At 42.3% G+C, this 16621-nt stretch overlaps 1 protein-coding gene across 13 annotated transcripts in view; it reads left to right on the forward strand.

The window, feature by feature from the left end:
* Positions 1-16621, forward strand: part of Mark3 (microtubule affinity regulating kinase 3) — an 89682-nt gene that overhangs the window by 56463 nt on the left and 16598 nt on the right. For 11 of the 13 annotated variants that reach the window (XM_033766839.1, XM_033766828.1, XM_033766827.1 and 8 more), the window contains 8 exons: positions 1036-1092; positions 3629-3865; positions 4054-4173; positions 4389-4488; positions 4729-4841; positions 5295-5448; positions 10725-10942; positions 15675-15778. In XM_033766839.1, the coding sequence (XP_033622730.1) occupies positions 1036-1092; positions 3629-3865; positions 4054-4173; positions 4389-4488; positions 4729-4841; positions 5295-5448; positions 10725-10942; positions 15675-15778 (1103 nt within the window). The remainder of the gene's footprint in view (positions 1-1035; positions 1093-3628; positions 3866-4053; positions 4174-4388; positions 4489-4728; positions 4842-5294; positions 5449-10724; positions 10943-15674; positions 15779-16621) is intronic. The other 2 variants (XM_033766829.1, XM_033766835.1) reach the window with 1 other exon arrangement.

The following is a 16621-nucleotide window of genomic DNA, read 5'->3' on the forward strand; positions in this document are numbered from 1 at the left end:
AAAAAAAAAAAAAAAAAAAAAAAAAAAAAAAATTAGTATCAGTTGGGCCAGGGATTTAGCTTAGTGGTGCCAAAAAGTATCAGTCATTGTGAAATTTCAGTAAAACAGTTGTTTAATTAATGGTGTTAATAGTTTTCAACTCACATACAGAACATTCCTTCTTTTTAAGGGAAAGGATACTAAGGTTAAGTACTTGGTGCTTTCCTCAACCTCACATCAGCTAAGAGGAAGAAGTGTTAGGGTGTGGCTGGGAAGAGACATAGTTAGCAAAAGAGAGCCACCTGGACTAACACTTGGCCCGGATAGCCTGTGACTGCCGGTTTACTTAGGAGCTGCATTCACAGGCATGGGAGGTTGCCCCAGAGCCATTTGGTCTTGTGCCTTGCAGCAGCCAGGGTAGTCTAGACCAAAAAAGGTCCTACCTGATACCATAGAAAAAAAAGAAACAGAATGAGCAGATGGGGTCCAAGAAGAGACTTCTATTTAAAACTAAAGAGAACATAGCAGGGTGAGGTGGTACATACCTGTAGTCCTTGCACTCTGGGAGGCTGAGGCAGGAGGATGGAAAGTTTGAGCTCAGGCTAGGCATGGTGACGCATGCCTGTGGACAGTCAGCCTGGCCTACATGAGTTCAAAGCTAGCCTAGACTACATAGCAAGACACTCAAAAAAGTGGGGAGAAGGAAGTTTGAGCCCAGCCTAGGCAACTGAGGAACTTAGTTGAGACCCTGTCTTAAAAAAGGACTGGGGATGTATGAAATTGGGTCCTGTATTCAATCCCCAGTACTGGGAAAAAACAAAACAAAACAAAACCAAAACCTAGAGAGAACAGGAAAAAGTCATTTCTCTCCTTGCTTTCACCCTTTAATTTCCCCAGATTGAAAAGGTCAAAGCTTAAGAAAATTCTTTTCAGAAATCCACACATTCAAGAGCTATCTGAGTCTTTTGCATGTGAGAATGAACATTAGTAAGGTGTTAGCATCTTGATTTTGCATCTACACCAGTGGTGACTAACCCTCGCCGCTCTCCTGTCTAGATTGTGTCTGCAGTGCAGTATTGCCACCAAAAACGGATCGTTCACAGAGACCTCAAGGTAAGTCCAGGTGCCTTTGCTGAGCGAATCTTCAGTCTTCCCATTAGTCATTTCACGGAGAAGCATAGATTAGATTGTGTTCTTCAATAAGAAAAATTCCTAAAATAATTGAATCCTTTTCATCAAGTTATAGTAAGGAACATTAAAAATAAAGTAAGTTGGGAATGGTGGCATATGCCTATGATCTCAGTGTTCCAGGAGGAAGAGAAGTTCAAGCCCATCTTGGACATCTTAGCAACTTAGTGAGACCTTGTTTCAAATTTTTAAAAATAAGGGCTGGGGTTGTAGCTCAGTGTGAAGCCCCTGGATTCAACCTTCAGTATTGCAAAAACTAAAAAGACAGGCAGGAGGGCCAGGGATTTAGCTCAGTGGTTCAGCTGCCTGCCTCACAAGTGAGAGGACCCAAATTTGATCCTCGTGCCCCCCCCCAAAGATAGGCAGGTGGGAAGAAGGAAGAGGAACTGTATTAAAGCATTTCATATCTCAGTGAAGGCAGCAGGGGGTTGATCTCTGGAGGACAGTGCCCTCCCAGCCAGACGGCTCATGCCCTGGAGTGCTCAAGCACCTGAACAGTCTGCTCACTGTGCCTGGTACCCACATCCACTCCCAAGCTGACGTTCTGTCCTACAGCAGGGCCCCTGTAGGAGGCCTCCCCTGGGCCTGGGCCTCCAGCCTCACTGCTCAGGTGAATACTCACAGAAGCAGTTTGCCTAGCAGACCTTTAGGTCTGGTGTGGCTGCACATATAGGCAACCCTCACTTTCGTCCTCTTGTCCCAGGAGTGTGGGTACCTCTACACACCTTGCCTTGCACCTGCTACTTCCAGGCTGTGCTATCTGCTGCCTCTCTTCTCCATTTCTTCCTACACTCTCCTTTTGTGGCTGTGATCAGTGGTGTTTCCACACATTCAAGCCTACACCATCCCTTCCAGAGAAACCTCTCTGGCTGCCCCCTATCCTCATGCTCTTCTCTGCCTTCAAGTCACATTTTCTAAGCATCTTCTAGATGCTCATTAATGGGGTGCTCACTCCCTGCTCTCCCCATGTGATTGCTGTCCATGTGCCTGTTCCTCAGCACCCACCCTGAGTGCATTCATAGCTACTAAAGCACCACAGTGGCCACCTGTGTGCCGAGGACCCCACCCATTCCAGGGATGTGACTGGCAAGAGGGCATCTTCACTTGAGCATCCCTTAGTACCACAGGTACAGCCGATTCAGAGCCTACACCATCCTTCCTGAACTGGAGGGTGTGTTCCTCCCTGGTGCCTGGTGACCCTCAGGCTTCCTTCTGCTCAGCTCTTCGCTCAGTCACCAGGTTCTTGATGTTTCCCAAATGTTTCTTTTGCCCATTTTCCTACTTTCCAAGGCCAGACTATCATCACTTCATACTCTATCACCACATGAGTTTCTTGCCTGGTCTTCTCTGCTTCCAGGTTTTTTTGTTGGTTGGTTGGTTGGTTGGTTGATTGGTTGGTTGGCTTTTTTGAGACAGTGTCTCACTATGTAGTTGAGACTGATCTGGAACTCAATGTGTAGTTCAGGCTGGTCTCGAACTCACAGTGATCCTCCTGCCTCATACTCCCAAGTGCTGGGTTTACAGGCATGCGCCACCATGCCCGGCTGTGCTTCCAGTTTTGTTTCTTCCTTTCAATGTATGTTTTCCACGACTCTTCAGTGGCTTCCTCTTGCCTTCAGGGTGTGAAGCCTCATTTCATAAGCTGAGCTCACTTGGTGGCCATCTGTGGTTCAGCCTAGCCCCTGCCATCTCTACATATATTTCCCTACACACTGTCTTTCAGGATCTCAAAAGAAACTTCTTTTCCCTTCTCTGTGAGTTTCACACTGTATTCTACTGGAAAACACCAGGTGCCATCAGGTGTGCCTTCTTGGGCTTTGATTTCACTTCCCCTGGGAAGCTGCCTATCCCTCCCAGTGCTGAGCCCACAGTGGGTGCCTCCTTTGTCACTGCACTTGGTCTTAGGGCTGCTGCCTTTCTGCGTCGCTCCTCAAACTGTGAGCTCCTGAGGGCAGAGCCCTGTCTCCTTCATCACCGTACATGGAGACTTCCATCTACCATCTGCTCTGCAGTAGCTGCATGGTAGATGTTGGTTGAAGTAAATGGAAGTTACTGTGATTACTTATGTTTATTGGACGTGTTGGGGATTCTTCTCTTCCCAGTACTGTAATTTTTATGAAATGTGTCAATCCTCTTAAAGCAAGTACTGTTATATTTAAAAGTTATATTTAAAACTCAGTTGAAAAAGCGATAGAAATTTTTCCTGTCTTGGGGTATTTAATGTTTAAATTAGTGCTATATTTAATCTGTATGTAATGTTTGATATTGTTAATGTTATAAAATTTGGACTGGCTTAATTGTTTTCTGATTTTTCTCTAGAAGTAGTGTTTTGTCATTTTATTAATTAGTTAATAATTAACTTTATGTCGTTACAAAAGGTTTTATGAAATGCCTAATCCTATTATAGTTGTAAATGTATTTTGTTTAAATTTCATTTTTGTCTTGATATTTTTCCCCCTAGGCTGAAAATCTATTATTAGATGCGGATATGAACATTAAAATAGCAGATTTTGGTTTTAGCAATGAATTTACTGTTGGCAATAAACTAGACACATTTTGTGGTAGTCCTCCATATGCAGCCCCAGAGCTCTTCCAGGGCAAGAAGTACGATGGGCCAGAGGTCGACGTGTGGAGTCTAGGCGTCATTCTGTACACCCTAGTCAGTGGTTCCCTACCCTTCGATGGACAGAATTTGAAGGTATAAGAAGCAGTTACAGCTATATTCTTCATAAAACTGACAGCGTTTCAATAAAATTATAGGGATTAATATTTTTATGTTTTATTGGTTTAGGAGTTTCAGACACTTGTGGGTTGGTTTATGTTTGTTTGTTTTTCCTAAACCTAAAAGTTGACTCAGTACTTTTCTTTCTCCTCTCTGTCTCAAAGGAACTGAGAGAGAGAGTATTAAGAGGGAAATACAGAATCCCTTTCTACATGTCCACAGACTGTGAAAACCTTCTCAAACGCTTCCTGGTGCTAAACCCAATTAAGCGTGGCACTCTAGAGGTAATGACACAAGTGGGTTGGGGTGTTTTGGGTATGTTCAGAACTTTGCTTAGTTGGTGTGATGTTCTGAATATCTGGTGTTTTTCGAGCAGAAAGTGTGGCAAAAATGACACCCAAAACATTTTATTTTTGAGCTCTAATTTAATGAGACATTTTCCTAAATATTGTGGTTATTGAGATATTTTATACTGCTAATGAACAGTTTACATTTTCAGCAAATCATGAAGGACAGGTGGATCAATGCAGGGCATGAAGAAGATGAACTTAAACCATTCATTGAACCAGAACTAAACATCTCAGACCAGAAAAGAATAGGTAATTATTCTCTGGCTCTGCATGTGTGCGTGCATGTGCGTGCGTGCATGTGCCTGCGTGTGTGTGTTCTGTCATGCTCAGGAACTTAACTGTCTACAGTTTCCTGTATCAGCACCCAGCAGCTCATAAAAATGTTCAGCTGCTCATTCATGTTAGAAAGTATATAATCTTTTAGGTCAGATAAAGAAAATTATTTTAGTCTGTTAACAAAACATAAACCACATTATACCCTTCTTTTAGATATCATGGTGGGAATGGGATATTCACAAGAAGAAATTCAGGAATCTCTTAGTAAAATGAAATATGATGAAATCACAGCTACATATTTGTTGCTGGGGAGAAAATCTTCTGAGGTAAGAGTAATCAGAGGAAGAACTGAAAAATTCTTTATAAAAAATTGTCAGTTTTTGTAAACTGTTCCATTTTTGTCTTTTTAATATGTATGACATATTTGGCATATCATTTTTCAAATCTATCTAATGGGTATTGTCATAAACGTGGGCATTCATAAATTAGCCTATCGTCATGAATAGTTTAGAAATGGTTGTAATATATAAAATGAAATAAACAGAATGCCTATAGTTATTTGAAACAGCCTAGAAAGAAGATCCCAGTACATTCCCTTTTGTGGGTTTCCTTGTAGTCAGGAGCATACTGTTGCCCAACTTTAGAGTTGTCACTGTGTACTTTGTGAGCCACCCTCTCTGAGTGAGTACTCATGAGAAGTGTGTGGTCACGAGAAGCTGGGTTTCCTGACAAGCCACTGGGGTCCGTGTGTGGTTGCTGCTCTTCTTGTTCTCCCCTAGCTGGACGCTAGTGACTCCAGTTCTAGCAGCAACCTTTCACTTGCTAAGGTGCGGCCAAGCAGCGACCTCAGCAATAGTACCGGCCAGTCTCCTCACCACAAAGTGCAGAGAAGCATTTCTTCCAGCCAGAAGCAGAGGCGTTACAGTGACCATGGTGAGTCTGAGCTGTTCCAAGGCTTGCATGGGGCCTTTGGGATTTCAAATGGGCTTTATGTCCACTTGTTGCATTGTTTGGCATTCCTGCAGATACTGACCTGATCGTGGATCACATTTCCTTGGTACATTTCATTCGGTAGCCTTTTTCTGGGTGAGGCCAGTTGGCTGGAAAGCGCCTCCTCTGCCCTACAGGACCCCTGCCTTATCCTGTATCTCTGTTCATCTCTTCCCTACCTCTGCCTGGGGTTCACTTTCTAGGGCAGCACTGTGTGGTAGAACTCTCTTCTGATGACATTGTTCTGTGTCTGCAGTCCAGCCCATTGGCTACTACTGCAGTAAGCTCTTGAGCACTTTTGAAATATTTTTAAATTTCATTCCATGTGAATGCATATTGCCACATGTGGCCAGAGGTCACCTTGTTGGACAGCATAGCCCTCGAGAATATGTGGTACCCAAGTTCTGACTTCATTTGGCTTATGTTTTTATTGTCATTCTCCTTTCCATGCTCACGCTTAAACTTCAGCCTACAAGCCACTACCTTGTGAGGCTGAAGGCCCTAGTGAGTGTGCCTTACCAACCCTGCAGGTGTTCTACTTTTAAGGCAGCCCTGTGTTGGAGTCCTGAGATGCTAGCATGGGGTTTATTTACCAGTAACTATAAATGTAAATGTAAAACAGGCAGTATTCTAGGATTTAGAAACTATTCTGGTCCTGAGTTTTAAGAATAATCCTCGTGCAAAATCCCCACTCACCCCTTGTTTATTTTGTTTCCCTTCTCTGGATATTTTTTACCTCCATTCTTTCATCTCGAGGTTTGAAACTGAGAATCACACAGAGCATTCCAGGTGTGCACAGCTTGTGTTTTGCACTAAAACAATGCTTGCTGTCTTGGTGTTCTCCTATGCTCCTGATGCTGCCTGCCAACTGCTCAGGGGCAGAACTGAGCTGGGAACCATTACCATGCCAGGATGTGTACTCAGCAGCACTTGGGACTCACTCAAGTGGTGATCTGGGGCTCTGTCTCCTTGTGTCCTCGTGTTGTTAACAAAGTGGCTGTCAGCGACTGTAGGCTACAGAGGCAGCTAGCAACTGCCCATATACTGTTCCAAACCATTCAGTTAGAGGGAGGTATTCTTAAATGTGAGAGGAAATCTAATAGGATTTTTTTTTTGTTTCTCTGGTGAATATCTTACATGTTTGTTTTTTCTTAAGCATATAGATTCAATCTGGATTATTTATGTCTCTTTCCCCCAGTTTATAAAATTTTAGAGATAAAGACTTTTAGGCAGAGCATAGCAGTATATGCCTGCATTCCCAGCTACTCAGGCCTGAGGCGGGAGGATCACAAGGTCACATCAGCCTGGGTAATTTAGCAAGACTCTATCTCAAAATAAAAGGGGTTGGTGCTGCCTGTCTCACAAACACAAGGTCCTGAATTTGATCCCTGGTACCTAAATAATTAAAGGGGTTGGGGATGTAGCTCAGTGATAGCACACCGATGGGTTCAATTCCAAGTACCAAAGGGTTAACACAGAAGAGAGAGAGGGCACTTTAAACCTTGTGTCATAACTCAGTAATCCTGCATTTTATTAATAAGGCCAGAGGTCACCAAGTCACTGAGATTACAGGACAAGCAAGGAATACCTGAGGCAGACCCAGGACTCCTGGTTCCTAGTCCTGTGGTTAGTCCACTAGAGCACCTCGTTGGAGTAGTCTTTTTTTTTTTTTTTTTTTTTTTTTTTATGGTACTGGAGCTCAAACTTGGGTCCTTGCATTTGTGAGGCATTTGCTAGAACCACTGAGCTAAATCTCCGGCCCTGGAGTAGTCTTTTTGTAATGATTTCCAAAAGCCTTCTTTCTTGTAGCTTCTAGTATTAAAAAGTCCATACAAGAATATTCCATAAATCTGATTATAGAGAAAATTAGTGGGCCAGGGATATAGCTCAGTGGTTCTGTCGCCTGCCTCGCAAGTGCAGGGTCCTGAGTTGGATCCCCAGTTCCAAAAAGAGAGGGACGGAGAGATTGAGATTTATTACTGACTGACCAAATCCCCAGCTGTTTTTTGGTTTTTGGATTTTTTTGGTTATCAGGGATTGAACCCAGGACCTTGCGCAAAACAGGCACAGCACCACTGAACTACATCCCTGGCTGTTTTTATTTTTTTATAGAAACAGTGGTATATTGAACAGCAGAGGAAAGTTGTGGTTGCAGTGATCTTCACGTGCTAAAAAGGGATGGGTCCCCAACTGGATCCTTGCAAAGAGTGCATTAGAGAGCACGTGAGGGCTGGATCCAGCTAGCCCCCTCTCCTGGGTATATACCCACTTTCCCAACCACAGCATAGACTGGATATGTGCTTTTTTTTTTTTTTGTACTGGGGATTGAACTCAGGACCTTTGGCACCACTGAGCTAAATCCCTGGCCCTTGTAGCTGTGCTTTTTTAGAGGGGAGGGGTCTTGGTTTGGTTTTTTTATTGTTATTTTTTTGTTTGTGTCTGTTTGTTTGTCTTTTGAGACAGGGTCTCTCTATGTAGCCCAGGCTAGCCTTGAACTCACAGAGGTCCTCCTGCCTCAGCCTTCTGAGTGCTGGGATTACAGGCATGTGCCACCATGCCTAGCTTACAACTGTGCTTTTTAACTCTGGACCCAGACGTGAAATGCTGCAGTGTACACACACTTTTCTGGAAGGAGTGATTTTTTCAGTTTTTAAGGTGTTATTTGTCACACATTTATTAATCTAGCTGAGTGTGATGGCATGTATCTGTAATCCTAGCATCCAGGGAGGCTGCGGCAGGAGGGTGATGAGAATTTGAGGCCACACTGGAACATAGCAAGGAAGAGAAATCCCAAAACAGAAAACCACTAATCAAAAAATGGTACAGAAGCAATTTGAAAGTCATCAGAAAAAATTCAGATTCATTTCTCACATCTTACAAAAGACTAAATTCTATTTGAAGTGACGATATGAACATAAAAATAAAACCCTAGAAACATGAAAAGGAAACACAGGAGCTGGAGTTGTAGCTTGGTGTTACAGCCTTGCCTTTCATATAAGGCTCTGACTTCAGTCCCTAGTAACACACACACACTCGTGCGTGCACACACGAAGCCACACACAGAAAAGAAAGCAAGAAAAGCAAGGAAGAGAGAAAGATGCACCCAGAGAATAGCTCATATTGAGGGAAGAGAAGGGAAGGAGAGGAGGGGGAAGAGGAAAGGTCATTTGTTTAGTAACTTGGACTGGTAAATACACCACCAGACACTAAACCTATGAAAGAAAGGACTGAAAAGTTGACTACATAAAAATCCAAGTTCTGAGTGATATAATCACACCAACAGCTACTTTTTTTTTAACTCTAAGGATTGAACCCAGGGCCTCAGGCATGCTAGGCAAGCACTTTACCATTGAGGTACATTTCTAGTCCAACTACTACACAGTACAAGGAAACTAACTGATGTTTTAAGGGACTTATGCTGTACATTCTGAAATGACAGAATGATAGAGATGGAGAGAAGGATAGTAGTTGCCAAGGTGAAAAGAAGGGATATGGGGTGGGGGAGAGGTGGCTGGGGCCATGAAAGGGTAGCCGGGAGGTCTTTTGGATGGAACTGTTCTGCACCTTGACTGGTGATTCCTATAGGAATCCACACATAGGATGAAAGGATGTAGAACTAAAAACAAAACACGTAGTAAATGTAAGGCTCTGGTTTCAATCCCTGGTACCAAAAAATAGAAAAAAGAGGAAAGGGACAGGCCAGGCATGGTGGCGCACGCCTGTAATCCCAGCACTCGAGAGGCTGAGGCAGGAGGATCACTGAGTTCAAGACCAGCCTGTGCCTACATAGTGAGTTTCAGGGTAGTCTGAACTGTATAGTGAGACCCCTGTCTCAAAAAAAAAAGAAGAAGAAAGAGACAGTGGAATGCAAGTAAAGCTAGGAGAATCTGAATGAGGTTTTACTTTCAGTCCATGTTTCTATTCAGAATCTCATACCCTAAATTTTAAAGATATAAAAACTTGGGCCAGGGATTTAGCTCAGTGGTTCTACCGCCTGCCTTGCAAGCACAAAGACCTGAGTTCAATCCCTGGTACCAAAAAACAACAACAACAACAACAAAACCTAAATACAGAGGTTTCAAAGCAAATCAGTAGTAACCTGAAAGTTTATAATGTTAGTAGACTTCTTATGATATTGAGAAGAAAGGTAAGTGGTAAGGGTAATTAATATCAACTTATCCATGGCTAGTTCTTTGTTTTACATGTTAAAATTGCCAAACTGGGGGTGCTGCCTGCCTCACAAATGCAAGATCCTGAGTTTGATCCTTGGTTACCCCAAAAAAATTGCCATAGTGGGAGCTTAATTGTTCTTCTCAGATCAATACAGCCCATATTTCCTCTTAATTTAGTTTGAAATAGAACTAGCATTTAGATTTTTGTCCAAAAAGTAGCTACTCTGTGCCTCTGTCCTTTCAACAGAACTAAAATACAGCCTCTTCTACTTCAGAATAAGTGATGAGCATTTGCTACTGTACCTTAGGATTTGCACTGGACATCATATCTGAGGAGTGCACTAAGTTTCATGTTTTATTTCCAAATTCTCTGAACTTACTGTCAGGGTCTCCAGACAGCTCGCCATAGAACCAGTTCTTCTTGTACCTGGGCTATCACTGGTCTGTCATTGGCAAACACTCCTAGAATAAGGCTAAGACCAGGAACCCCCACCCACTTTCTCCCTGTCACTTGTTGGAAAAATTTGTTTTCCTCTGCTTTTGCCACTTTCCCCTGTCGACTCAGATTCCTGTTTATCTACAGGTTATAAGTGCATTTGTAAAAACCCAAGATAAAATTTTAAAAGAAATGACCCATGAAATCTGTACTCTTCTCTTGTAAAAGATGCAGGCATCTCTTGTATGAGAAGGACATGTTGCTCAGCTATACCAACAGAGCAGCCCATGCTGTATGACGTGTTTCATCTACTTATCTATGCTGTAACACCCCAAACATTGTTTCCAAAAGACAACTTCAGATGCTTACTAATTTTTAAAAAAGAAACTAATAAATGAAAAGTTGTAATTAAGTTGATTTTATAGATAGGGTAAATATATTCATTTTACAGGGTATTGTAAACATACGTAAATAGAAAACAGTAAGATTTTAGTGTTTCACCCTTTTAAGGGGAATAGCAGTGTTAGACCATCTTACAGAATATGTTTATTTTCATAGAATAAAATGTGAAACTGTGTTTTAAAGAGTCAGGGTTTTACTCTTCATTTTAGCTGGACCAGCTGTTCCTTCAGTTGTTGCATATCCGAAGAGGAGTCAGACCAGCACTGCAGACAGTGACCTCAAAGAAGATGGAATTCCCTCCCGGAAATCTAACAGCAGTGCAGGGGGAGGAAAGGGAATCGCTCCAGCCAGCCCCATGCTTGGGAACGCAAGTAATCCCAACAAAGCAGATATTCCTGAGCGCAAGAAAAGCCCGGCTGTGCCCAGTGTAAGTATTGTTGGATTGTTGGACTGGAACCAGCTAAACACAGCTTTTGTGAGTCCATCCTTTACACTCTGGGATCTCCTCTGCCCTCCCTTTAGGCCTCCAGACTCAGAATACCCCTTGCTTCATCATAGGTTTTTCTTATTCCCATCCATTGTTTTAGTTTGTTCTTGCTGATACAACACAGTACCTGGGACTGGGTGATTTATGAGGACCAGACACTGATTTCCTAGGTCCTGGAGGCTGGAAAGGCCAAGATCAAGGTGATAGTTCATTGTCTGATGAGGACTTCTGTCTGCTTCCAAGATAGAGCCCTGTTGCCACATCATTTAGAGGAGAGGAACACATCCTTACAGAAGATGTGACCCTGCCTCAAGCCCTTCTGTAGGGCACTAATGGCCTCCTAAACACCCACTTATTTTTCCCCAAGTGCTGGGGATTGAACTTGAGGCCTTCACACTGTGCTACATCTCAGCCCTTTTTGTTTTATTTGGGACAGGGTCCTGCTAAGCAGAACAAGTCAATCTTTAACTTGTGATCGTCCTTCAGCCGCTTGAGATTATAATTAATAATCTCAGGGTTAGATTATAATAGGCCTGTGCCATCATGCCAAGCTAAACCTACTTCTTCATACTGTTACATTGGAGATTAAGATTCAACAGGAACTTGCTATTTTTTTTGTGTATTTATATTTGTTTGTTTGTTTGTTTTTCTGGTGCCAGGGATCCAACTCAGGGCCTTGAGCCTTGCAAGGCAGGTGAGCTAAATCTCTGGCCCAGGAACTTACTATTGAGTGACACAAACACTCAAGCCACAGCACACCTCTCACACACTAGAGGTGTCACTCAGTCCTCTGTGCAAGGGCTTTTCATGGTTGTTCACACATCTGCCAAGCTTTAGGTTCATGTCGGGTAGTGAGAATTGGAAGATCACACAGTCTAACAGAGGGAGCCAACCAAAACACTGTCTACCCAGACAGCTGAAAGTAGGAAGAAGCCTGATGTGCACAGTGCTGGAAGGTTAACCACTGTGCTTGCACTCAGGACTGTCCATGTGCTGGGGACGTGGGTCAGCTAGCCTAAAGTGAAGACAGTGAAGCAAGGGTAGATAATTGCTTTAGGCTACCCTGCCAGCCTACATCCAGCTCTTAATCCATACTCTCTCTCTCTCTTTTTTTTTTTTTTTTTTTTTGGTACTGGGGATCAAACTCCAGTCCTTGCACTTGCGAAACAGGTGCTGAAACCACTGAGCTAAATCCCTAGCCCTTAATCCGTACTCAAATTTTTTGGGGGAAGGGTACCAGGGATCGAACTCGGGTCCTTGGGCTTGCAAGGCAGGCGGCAGAACCACTGAGCCAAATCCCAGGTCCCTCTTAATCCATACTCTTAATGAAATAGCCCCCATGAGTAGGTGGTATTCTTGAAATTTATTAAATCCGTTCAGCTTCAGAAGCCTTTTCCATGGGTGGAAGTGGTTCTCTCACTTAGCATGAGAATTATTTTTCTTAGCACTCCTGGAAGTAATTTTGGAAATAATTTGTAGAGAAGTAAGCAATCTTAATGTTATTTTGTGAGCATGTTTTCCTTAGAGAATTGAGGGGAATACAACCCCAGGCTCTCAGAAAAGCCCTAGACAGGAGCCCTATGAACCCGCTGCTTCCTTGGGCACCCTTCCTTTTACCCTTCTGGAGTCAGGAGAACATTAGGAAACCCAGAATTATGTCTCATTTTCTAACTTTGTGCTTGGTCTTTTTTATTTTGGTCTCTAAATGACACCCTACTTTTGTGGACAGCAGAGGAGATAAGAATTTCAGTCTCTGTCTTCCTGACTTTTTTTTCCTGATGCACTTAACTCATCCGCATGCTGCCCTTGTAAATTATATCCTGAGCTTTGTCAGCTAGCTGTACTCGCCTACACATAAAACAATAGTTAACACTTGTATTAATCAGCTTTGACTTACTATAACAAACTATCTGAGGCAGTTAACTTAAAATTTGACTGAAATTTTTGAAAGTTCCAGTCCAGTGCAGGGCACCCTTATAGTTGTGGGCATCTGGTGAGGTAACGCATCCATCCTGGCAGGGGCAGGTGGCAGAGCAGACCACTTGATTCCTGAGCCTGTCCCTTTAGGGGCACACCGCAGGGGTAGAAGAACTCTACTGAGCCCTGCCTCATAAGGATCTCATACTGCCCTCAGTCTCACCCTGGGGACCAAGCTGTTACTGTCTAGGCCTTTGGGGCCCCTCATCCAAAGCATCGTAGCAACACTGTACTTCCCTCTCATTTGTCTCTGAAGTTTGACTGTGCTGGTCTTTTTTTTCTGTGGGAAAAGTGACTGCATTGTTTGAAAATTGTGATTAGGCTGTGTGTGGTGCACACCCCTGTAATCCTAGCACTTGGGAGACTGTAGCAGATGGAGCACAAGTGCAAGCCCAGGGCAGTTTAGTGAGACCCTTTCTCAAAAAAGGATAGGGCCGAGGATTTTTAGCTCAGTGTTTCCACCACCTGCCTCGCAAAGACTAGGGCCTGAGTTCAATCCCCAGTACCCCACCCCAACCCCAAAAAAGGACTGTGGATGTTGCTTAGCATAAAGATACCAGGTTCAATCTGCAGTACTGCCCACAAATTTTTTTTTTTTTTAAATTATCGGTCTAGGTGTGTAATTTAGTTGAAGAGTGCGTGCACGGCATGTGCAAGGCCCTGGGTTTAATCCCTAGGGTGTGGAAAAATAATAATAAAGTGAATTACATGATAAATTCCTTCATTATGACTATTGTTCCTCTTTTGTTTTTATTTTAAAGGTTTAATTGACATGTATGTGTACAGCCACTCCTGTCTTTAATTCAGAACTTTCCACACCCCAGATTAACACCCTGTTCCCATTTAGTAATCACTCCCCTCATCCCCTTCCCCATAGCATCCACCAGTAAGTCTGCTTTTTGCCATGTAGGTTTGCCTGTCTTGAATATTTTGTATAAATAAAGCCATGCAATGTGCATCCTTTTGTGCATGGCTTCTTTAACTTGGCATGTTTTCAAGGTTTTTCCAAATTGAATTAGTATATTAGTACTTCTTTCCTTTTCAGGGCTGAGTAATACTCCATTGTTTGTATATACCATAATTTATTTGATCATCTTTTGATAGACACTAATTATTGTCTATCTTTTGGTTATTATAAATGTTTCTGTAAACATTTATGTACAAATTTCTGTTTGAACTTAGGTTTTCATTCTCTTGAACTAGAGATGAAATTTCTGGGTTGTATGTTAATTGTATGTTTACTTTTTGTTTTTTTGTGATAGGATTTCACTATGAGTACTGGGTTTACAGGTGTACACCACACCCACCTTCTATATTTTATTTTTTGAGCAACTGCAAGGCTGTTTTCCATAACAACTGCATGATTTTGTATTTCTTCAGAGCAATATAAGAGAGTTCCTATTTCTCCCTATGCTTATGACACTTTTTTTCCCCATATTTTATTAGTGGGTTTGAAGTCTCTTATGGTTTGAACTTACACTTTTTTTTTTCTGTACTGAGGGTCAGGACCTTGCACTTATGAGGCATGCATAGTGCCACTGACCTAAATCCCCAGCTGGATTTGCACTTTCTTAATGACCAGTGACACTGAGCATCATTCATGTGTTTTCAGGCCATTTGTAGACCTTTGCAGAAATGTCTGTTCCAGTCGTGCATTTTTCAGGTGGGCTGTTTGATGCTGCACAGTGGCTCTTGCCTCTGGTTCCAGCTGCTCGGGAGCTGAGGTGGGAGGGTGATAGGAACCCAAGAGTTTGACACCAGCCAGGGCAACATAGTGAGACCCCTCTCAGATGGCTGGATGGACTTTGTGATTGAGTTGCAAGAAAACTTCATGAATTCTGAATAGTAGACTTTAATCAGATACAGGCTTTCAAATACTTTCTCTTGTCTCTTAATTTTTTTCTTTTTTTGCTTATGCTTTCAGTGCTATATTTGTGGCTCTGTTGTCAAATCCAGTGTCATAGAGAAGTCTTAATGTTTATATTTTACTGCTTGTGTATGTGTTTATCATATATTACATATATATGCATGTATATAAAAATTTTTGAGACAGGTTCTTGGTAAGTTGTCAAGGCTGAGCTCAAACTTGAGATCCTTTTGCCTCTGCTTCCCAGAAATGTATGATAACGTGTGTGTCACCACACCTGGCTCTATACTCTTGTTTCTAATCTTACTCTTTAATTTTTGGTTTTTTGAGAGAGGGTCTGACTATATAGTCCAGGCTGGTCTTGAACTCACTGTGATCCTCCTGCCTCAGCTTCCCAGGTGCCGGGATTATAGGTGTGCACCACCATGCCCAGCTCTTATTCTTTAATTTTGAAAATATTTGCTTTCTCTGTGTGTTGTGTGTGTGTGTGTGTGTGTGTGTGTGTGTGTGCGTGCGCGCGGTACTAGGAATTGAACAACTTCAGGGATTATAAAATAAGAACAAAAGTGATACTCTGTGAATTATTACATTATTGTACACCAGCTTTTCAAAATCATCCTGTCATAGCTATTTCATTCATTCTGCCGGGAGAGGCTGAAGTTGCTGTACTCCTCTTCTTTTCTGATCTTTTCACCATTACTGTTGATGTTTAGCACGGTTTTATTTAAAGCCTGAGTACTGTGTTCCTATGTATGTAGATGAGGTATATTTTCCTTGTTGGACTATACTTACCTAATAGTTTAAGACAAAAATGCTCTTTTCTTACAGAGCAACACTGCATCTGGTGGCATGACAAGGCGAAACACTTATGTTTGCAGTGAGAGAACTACTGCAGACAGACACTCAGTGATTCAGAATGGCAAGGAGAACAGGTACAAAATTATACCTGTTGGTAAGAAAATTTGGTTTTTCACAAAGATGGAAGTACAGTACTTTCTTCTCGAGTTTTTATAATCTAAATTCAAATAATAGTAAGTATTCTCTGAAGGTAGGTTATACTTGAATACCAACTTTTAGCAAAATACTAAGGTTCCAAATTCTTGTCATCTAGAGCATTTCCCTCCTGGCTGTCTGTGTGATGAGAACAGGATTGAGCTAAATCAAAGAAGTCTGCTCAAGGAAGTGGATCGTAGGCTGTGGTTTTATGGTAGGACAATGAGTAAGGAGGTGATTGTGTGCACATGAGTAACTGGAACAGAGGCCAGAAGTAGAGCAGAAGGCGCAAGGCCAGTGAGGCCAGCCTGTGCTCACTGAGCCCACAGTTGGCCACAGAGGTGCAGAAAATCCACCTGAGAGGCACAGTCGGTATCCAGAAGAGTGGCCATCAGTCTTCTGCATGCCTTAAAATACTGACATGGTAATATGTCTGTATGCCTGCAAGGAGAGCATTGTACCATGCAAACAACTTTCTTGGGATTATGAAATTAAAATTTTTATTGTAGACTCACAAAAATTGGATTAGGTCGGTCCAGAAACTAAGGTATGAGTTTGCAGAGGGAGAAAAAGAGAAGTTGGGTTGGGAGAAAGAGTTAAATGTATTAAGCTGTATTTTTTGAAACTTCCAGACTGATAATGGAGTTTTCTTTATTTTTGGAAGAGTAGTGTGTAAATGAAATTCCAAGTGAGGACATAAACGTGAGTCCTAGAGTAGAAATCTGTGACATGAGTTCACAATTCTGTTAGAACCTTTTTTTTTTTTTTTTTTTTTTTTTTTA

The sequence above is a fragment of the Fukomys damarensis genome, unplaced genomic scaffold (assembly GCF_012274545.1).
Source record: "Fukomys damarensis isolate Sample0158 unplaced genomic scaffold, DMR_v1.0_HiC HiC_scaffold_21, whole genome shotgun sequence".
Taxonomy (NCBI): Eukaryota; Metazoa; Chordata; class Mammalia; order Rodentia; family Bathyergidae; genus Fukomys; species Fukomys damarensis.